The 7939-nt window shown below is 43.8% G+C and overlaps 1 protein-coding gene and 2 long non-coding RNA genes across 4 annotated transcripts in view; 2 read left to right on the top strand and 1 right to left on the bottom strand.

Moving 5' to 3' along the window:
- The window catches only part of LOC109518655 (uncharacterized), a 21547-nt gene extending 14153 nt beyond the window's left edge, over window positions 1-7394 (top strand). For both annotated transcript variants that reach the window (XR_002168802.1, XR_002168801.1), the window contains exon 4: window positions 7383-7394. This is a non-coding gene — a long non-coding RNA (uncharacterized LOC109518655). The remainder of the gene's footprint in view (window positions 1-7382) is intronic.
- On the bottom strand, window positions 4284-7534 carry oxsm (3-oxoacyl-ACP synthase, mitochondrial). Its single transcript, XM_019874658.1, has 2 exons — window positions 6430-7534; window positions 4284-4743 (listed from the first exon to the last, which is right to left on the bottom strand). Exons 1-2 carry the CDS (start codon window positions 7407-7409, stop codon window positions 4341-4343), a joined length of 1383 nt encoding a protein of 460 aa, XP_019730217.1. The 5' UTR covers window positions 7410-7534; the 3' UTR covers window positions 4284-4340.
- A 215-nt stretch (window positions 7535-7749) lies between these two features.
- Window positions 7750-7939, top strand: part of LOC109518652 (uncharacterized) — an 18360-nt gene continuing 18170 nt past the window's right edge. The window contains exon 1 of the long non-coding RNA XR_002168800.1: window positions 7750-7932. This is a non-coding gene — a long non-coding RNA (uncharacterized LOC109518652). The remainder of the gene's footprint in view (window positions 7933-7939) is intronic.

Here is a 7939-nt window from a genome sequence, read left to right as displayed (position 1 = left end):
GCTGAATTTTTTCGATACATCAATGGATGCTATTTTCTTAACATTACGGTGCGAGCACGCGACTGTAACACAGAAAACGCGGTTTAAACTGTCGTCGGAGATCGCGGCCACCGCCATGTTTCAATGTTGTTGACAGACGACAGGGCAAACGACGCTCGCGCTCAACGTGAATATCGCGAGAGTTTGCACCGATGTAAACCCTCTATACAAAAATGTAGAGGGTTGTTTGAAAAAAAAAAACTTTACGGTCGGCATTTTTGACTTCGAAATTCTCGGTTGGTCGCGTTACCGGAAACACACTATTTTTTTTTTTTCTCCGCCTAATGAAAAATAGGCCATTCATTGAAGGTGCGCCTCATAATCCAGTGCGCCTTTTTGTGTGGAAAAGACGGTCAAGAAATAACATACAAAAAGCAGGTCACCTTTAACCTACTGTGGGGCTTGACCTGCATCACCGGAAGTTGTAAGCGGTCAACAGCATGGAGTCAGAGCTGTTGTGATATACCTTTTTTTTTTTTTTTTTAAAGTTTGTTTGCAATTCACCAGTTGCACTGGCAAAGAATGGGAATCTGGAGCCCCAGGAGAAGCATTTTAAAACTGTACACGTGAATTACGGTAGTTATGTTCCGACTACATTGACATTGCAAATGTCACATTAGGTCTCTACTGATGTAGGCAGTAGTGATGGGCACCGATGCGTCGACGCATGCGTCGGGCTCACAGAGCAATCCACATGTCGGTGCGTGTGCTGCTTCATGACATCACGTGATCAACACGTGAACTGTGTCGGCGCAGCCTGGACTGTGTCGACGCAGTCCAGGGGGCGTAGATGCAGCAAAAGCCCGCCACGCAGTGTTTATAAGGAAGTGCGTCTAGTGACACGATGCCGCCTGCCGAAACAACCCAGACCTCACCCTCGCTCGAATAAAAATATATATTTGGGCAAAAAGGAAAACACACAGTTTATCAGAAAAACGTGTCCGTCCGACTGCGAGCTGTTGTCGTAGTTCAAAGCTTCTTTAATATGTGGCATGGGTTGCGTCGGCGCCGTGAGTACGTGCTCGCGCTCACGCACGCACAGCAGAGAGCAGCGGATTATCAACTGCTGAGGCGCGCTTCACTCGAGTGACGTTGCTTTAGTACGTGCATATTATGGAGCAGCTTCCAGACAAACGCAAATTGTGTAGAGCCATTTTTTGATCTCCTTTTGGAGAATAAGGTATTTATTCAGATCTCCTTGTCTCACCAAGTGCCTCTCAGATTTTTGACGTGTCTTATTTCATTGTGTGTGTGTTCTCCACAGCAGGGGAAATAGCATGCAGGAAACGCAACAGACTGAAATTTAAAACACTGGAGCATCTTATTTTTCTAAATAAAAATTTGTGAAGACAAAGCCCACAAGCATCCTCATTCACATGATTTTCACATTATTGAAACACATTGAATGATACAATATGAATGCCTGGAATATTGTATTCTGTACACTTCATCATCAAATCAGTCAGTTCAGTCTGTCAAGTGGGTTGGATGCAGGAATTTTTAAGGTCCAGCAGTTGGCAGTGGTCAGCGACACAGTATCAGCACAGTATCAACACAGTGTGTCAGTCTGTCGACACGCTGCATGAGGCCTCATGGACCCATCACGAGTAGGCAGTGATCTCTTTCTCACAAACTCTTGTATCTACTTAATTTTTCTGTTTCGTTCATGTTAGGGGTGCTTGTGGCTGTTGCTCATCGTGGCATGCGTGTATGTGTGAACGTACGGTAGCGGGTGGATCGCTTGAGTTGGGTTGCTTGAAAAGTAGATCTTTGGTCAAAAAAAGGTTGGGCACCCGTGATTTCAACACAAGGTGGAAACAATCAGGGCGGGGCTGACAATCAGACTGGCACAGGAGGAAAGGCAAGTCTTAAGGAGATGCGGTTGCTATGTCGTCCAGTGTTGTTTTGGAAACTAAGAAAGTGTCACCACTTTTTCCCTTATTTCATCAAGTAATGCCTTGCCTCTTCCCTGTTACATGTCGCGCGAGTGACATGCACGTGCACGTATGAACACCTGCGATCAAACCCGCGCAAGGCACACGGCGCCACAGTTCATTTCGCGTCCAGTGTGAACGTAGCATCAGAAAGACCGAGGCAAGCTATTCACAAAAATGAGACATCATCGGAGGGCAGTCTCTATGAGACCATTCGCATCACGAAGAACATTTCTTTGAGGACAACAATGAGAAAAATCCTGTACTTTCTGGACAGATAAACAATGGTAAGTGTGAGGGAGCGGCTCTGTCCCTGACGACTGTGCAACAAACCATGGCCAACATACCATTCTGTAGTGTGACGGATGGGGGCAATTGTCATTGTGAGAAGCATATATTGTCACACAAACTGTACACTCGCGTTCACCAATGATGAGATTTGAGAAACGGTTTGGGGAAATATTTTGGACTATTTTGCTGTATTTTGCCCTTTCTTTTTGTAAATATTCAATGTGTTGTACTTTGGGAGGCCTACACAAGAAGTTGCACGTGCGCAACATTTTTTGACTACGCCATTCATTTGCGTGGAGATTAAAAAGAATGCTGCAAAAGTATGATAAAGGATTTTAAAAAGCCATCTACATCAAACTAGAAAGGTGTTCTCAGTCATCATTTTACGACAAGATACCTGAGACATCTCGCCCCAGAAGAATGTCTCATATATATCTTTGGGGAAATGGCCAATAATGAGTCGTTGCCACGAGACAGCTGAGCGATCATTCATTGAGCAAGATGGTTCAGGTGACTATTGACCAGTCGAAAAATTTGCAGTTCACATGAACACAATCTATAATAAAACTACTACTACTGAAGAGTTACTCGTTCTGCGCCATTAATTCAATTTCAACTCTGAAAACAGTGGCCCCAATTCTGACCCTGTAATATTTCATGCCATATTTTCCGGACTATAAGGCGCACCAAAAAGCATTCAATTTTCTCAAAAGACAACAGTGCACTTTATAATCTGATGCGCCTTATATATGGATCAATATTCTGATTTCTTGGACGGAGTATTTTAAATGTTCTGAAAAGCGCTTTGTTACAGCTGCAGCGGTTGTGAAAGTGCTCTATAAATAAAGCTGTGTTGTATTGTATTGTATTCCCTTTAGCGTAGCTCCACTCGTGGATGCTTTGTGCAACCACAGTCACGATTGTAGCTTTTATGTGCCTTATAATACAGTGCACCCTATATATGAAAACAGTTTTAAAATAGGCCATTCATTGAAGGTGCAACTTTACCCAGAAGCGCCTTGGTTGTCAAAGGCGCACTGGATTATTAGGCGCATCTTCAATGAATGACCTATTTTGTAATTTTTTTTCATATATTGCACGCACTGTACTATAAGGTGCAATCTACAATGCATCCACTAGATAGAGCCACAGCCCTTCATTTGACTTGAGAGGCGTTCATGGCCGCCTCCAAAAAACGTATATAAATGATTATTTCAATGAAACTACAAAAATTGAAAATACAGTAATGCATCACACATGAAAACATACATGGCATGATGGATGCTGCTTTGTTTGCGTTACGTAACGCGGGCCGCGATGTGGGCTGAAGAATCCCCGGCGACGCGCGTAATCGCCCTTGACCTTGCGATCCGGGTGCTGCGTGCGCGCGTACGTGCCCGGCGTTAACGACTTGGTCGCTCGCCGCAAACGCCACAAAAGACAAAGACAGAAAGATGGAATTGTGTGGTGAGAGGACGGCTGTTTCAAGGATTTTTGAATAAAAGCCATTTGATGTCACTGTACGTGTGGTCTCCGTTCGCAATCTGACGAGTCCATACATGAATGAAGCCCGCCTTTGGAGGGATAACAATGCCCACTTTTTTTTGAAGATTGCACAACTGTCTGTGTCCTGTGTGTCGTGTTATTTTTGTTATTTTGACTTCAGGATGACGCCGCGAGAGTGGCTGCCTTTCCAGCGGCTCCTTTGCTGCTGTGAATACTCTAATTGCCCCACGGGGATAAATAAAGTTTTCTGAAACTGAAACTCCAGGAAGGAGCCATCTTGGGGTCGACATATTACCGTAATGACCATACACAAGGCACATTGGATTTTAAGGCGCGCCGTGAGCTTTTAAGAAAATGGAAGACTTTTCGGCACGCCTTATAGTGCGGAAAATACGGTAATTAAAAACGGTGCACTTTAAAGAGAAACATTTTAGCTCTTCAAGTTATTCTGCAATACAGTTTCTCAGGCTAAATCAAATGTGTGTGAACAGTATTTGTATTTTAGCAGATTACTTTATGATTCAAAACTCTGATTAAAGTACTTTTAAACATTTACAAATGTTTACATTTTTAGATGCTAGCAATACACAGCGTGGCATTTGTTCCCCCAAAGCCAAATGAGTTTGAGAGGGCCACCCTTCTGCCCAAAGTCTGCCATGGCTGTGCTATACAAGGAATATAATTTAAATTAAATTCTGGCTCGGTGCGGTCCAGATTGAGAGTTGGGGGCAATATACCATGGTAGCAAGCCAGAGCAGTGATTGCTGCCTCCAGAGCGCCTGCAGCCCCAAGGAGATGTCCAGTGGCTCCTTTCGTCGAAGACACGGCCAGGCTTCCTGCACTTTGGTGAAAGAGCCTCTTGATGGCAGCATTTTCCGCTGAATCACCCAAGGGTGTGGAGGTGGCGTGGGCATTCACATAAGACACATCTTCTGGTGAGATGCCAGCATCTTTGATGGCAGCTGACATGCATCTGTGAAGTTATCTGGCAGTTAGAATGATATCTTCAGGTTTAGGTTATTAGAACTTACTGACAACCATGAGCATGAAACAAAGTTAACATCTATCCATTATCTGATCCGCTTTATCCTCGCAAGGGTCGCGGGGGGTGCTGGAGCCCATCCCAGCTGTCTTCGGGCAGTAGGCGGGGGACACCCTGAACTGCGTTGCCAGCCAATCGCAGGAGACACATAGACAAATAACCATCTGCGCTCACACTCATACCTAGGGATAATTTAGATGGTTCCATTGACTGCAACACATGTTTTGGGAATGTGGGAGGAAACCGGAGTACCCGGAGAAAACCCACGCAGGCACGTGGTCTGTGGTTGTCCTTTCTTGTAAAATGGAACTAAAATGGATGGATGGATAACAACAGGGCAATTTCATCTAAGAGTTTAAGTAAACACTACCAATATGCAAAAGCATTTGCACACACAGCATGCGATAACTTTTGGATGTTTTGGAAGTCCTCTCCTGCCAATACTCCAGGCAACTATAGAGAATCATCCATCTGTTTGTATTTTTATTTTTTTTTTGTGCGTACGACATTTTCTGGATTTGGCCATATGCCGTTTTTAATATGAAAGTCAAGGAAATGTTGGTACATGAGGCCCCTGGAAGTAGAGATTGAAGTGAATGGACCCAGCGAATGGTACACGCCGCTCGCTAAAAGGTTTTCCACAAGATTCACTATTTCATGCAGTGGTACATATGAAATTGTAAATTTGGATAATTATTGTTGTAAAACCATATATGTGAACTGTATATACTGCATTTTTATGACTTGACACTCTGTCTCACTTGCTAAAAAAGTTACAGCCCTCACAGTGCAGAGATCGTGGGTTCGAATCTGGCCCCGGCCTTCCTGTGTAGAGTTTTATTGTTCTTCCCATGCCTGTGTGGGTTTTTCCCAGGTACTCCAGTTTCCTCCCACATTCCAAAAACATGCATGGAAGAATTAATGGAACCCTCTAAATTGTACAGACATACCGGTACATGTATATTGTATATAAGTTCATACAGTTTGGTCAAATTTGAAAATCGTAAATCGCGTAGTTAAAAAGTCAAAGCCGATTTCTCACTGTTGATTAGGTTGTTGTAAAGAAGGAATACAGTGTTTAGATGTTTGAGATGTCTCAAAGGCAAAAAAATACAATCCATATAAAATAGTCAAAGTCAAAATTCAGATGTTCACAAAAACAGCTACGGTAATTTTCTCTGTTCTACTGTCAGAAAATGAAAAATCGGAGAAACTTGGCAGTCTTCTAATAGTTATTACTAAAGAACAGAGAGAGGTCGAAAGAAACTTTTTTTTCTCATGCAAGAAGACTGTCTAGCCTTTCTTTTGGTAGGCTCTATGTTTATATATCTGTAGATGGAACATAATACTTTGTGGGTTTTGAAGGATCATTAAAAATCCTTCAAAACAGCTGGCATGGTGAAGGAGGCTACTCGAATAATGACTGGCAGAGAATGAATTAATCTGATGTCCATTTTGATTTACATTTTCAAAAAAATCCAATTCCAATGTGCCAGTATCCCAACATGGCGGTACCCGAACGTTGACAGGGCTACGAAGGCCCCATATAGTTGCTCGCAGCTCTCGTTGTAATTCTTTTCTTCAACACATATCGTACACATACTTCAATCCGTTTACCTAAATGCTCCATCTCCATCTGCAGCAGGCGTGGTAATGTGGTTGGCATCTCCTGAGAGTCCATATCCCAGCACCTCCGCATACATTCTGGCTCCGCGCTTTACTGCATGCTCCAGTTCTTCCAACAGGATCACAGCTGATCCCTCACCCATCACAAAACCATCTCTTTCTGGATGAAAGGGTCTTGAAGCTAATTTGGGATGGTCATTCCAGTTGGTGGCAAGAGCACGTGCTCTTGCAAACCCAGCTATTGACAGCGGCCCAACGCAGGACTCTGTCCCACCCGTAACCATAGCAACTGCATCACCATGGGCGATAAATCTTGCAGCATCCCCGATCGCATGTGCGCCGGTGGTGCATGCTGTGGATACAGCGTGGTTCGGACCCTTTAGATTGTGCTTGATACTTATATGCCCAGCAGCCATGTTTACAAGAATACGAGGCACAAAAAAGGGGCTTATCTTCTTGTAGCCCTTTTTTTGGAAGGCTACAGAGGTAGATACTATTTCATCCAGCGACACCATGCCCATGCCAACAGCTACACCAGTGCTGAGTTGTTCCTTTGCGGTTGTAGGGTACCACCCTGAGTCCTCCAGGGCAAGCTTAGCAGCTGCAAGTGCCATCACCGTGGCTGGTGACATGCTATTTACCTCTCCGCGAGATACAAACATTTCCTCATTAAATTGACCTTCTGCATTTCCTCTGGGTACCAAGGCTGCTACTTTGCAGGGAATTGTTTTATAATCCTCCGAGCTAAGAGCCACAATTCCACTCTGGCCCTTAATTAGGTTGTTCCAAGGTAAATCCGTCCCTATGCCCAGAGGACACACAAGACCTACGCCAGTAATAACAACCCTTCTTCGTCTGTCAGTGCTGTGCCACCTCAAAGTCTGGCTTGGACAAGCAAATGCATTTATTTGAAACAGGAGACTTCCACTCTGCCTTAGTTGAAGTTTAGCCCAAAACGACAGTGAAGACATACTGGCGTCTTCCCGTACCTTCAGTAAATCCGCACTCGTTGAAAAAGTAATTTCGTAGTGGGTTGAGTAAATTTACACACAAAATTACGTTAGACGTGCCCACCGTCAGTGACGCACTCGAACGTTTGCTTGCCCTTCAGCAGCAGGCTTCAGGTGCAGTTTCCAAATGCCTGATTAAGCGAACACGTAAATTAGCACCTAATCATTTAAATATCTAATCAAACGCACAAGATAATACTAAACAGTATCGATATATATTTTCATGGATATTTGTTAAAACAACAGCCGTAAAGAATATTATTTGGGACTGAACAGTAATCAGGCGTCAAGGAGACTGCTATATTGAAGACCCAAAATGGACCGTTCCTAAGTACGCCAGGCTGTAGTGACGGTTCTCCGCAGAAACAAAAACAAATCTATAAATGGCTCTGACACCAGCAGTTACAGAATTATGTGAGAATCCAAATGACGTCTTCTTTGATGTGTGCAAGTTGTTACTTTCCTACGCCGACAATATTTTAAGGTAAGGT

The sequence above is a fragment of the Hippocampus comes genome, unplaced genomic scaffold (genome assembly GCF_001891065.2).
Source record: "Hippocampus comes isolate QL1 unplaced genomic scaffold, H_comes_QL1_v1.1 scaffold208, whole genome shotgun sequence".
Classification (NCBI taxonomy): Eukaryota; Metazoa; Chordata; class Actinopteri; order Syngnathiformes; family Syngnathidae; genus Hippocampus; species Hippocampus comes.
This window is presented reverse-complemented; position numbering and strand designations above follow the sequence as displayed.

What these genes read in the sequence shown, in the direction of transcription:
- oxsm (XM_019874658.1), bottom strand. Translation starts at nt 7,409, where the DNA reads ATGTCTTCACTGTCGTTTTGGGCTAAACTTCAACTAAGGCAGAGTGGA. An exon ending in GATGGAGATGGAGCATTTAG is followed by an intron (nt 4,744 to 6,429) that starts GTAAACGGATTG and finishes ATAACTTCACAG; the next exon opens with ATGCATGTCAGCTGCCATCA.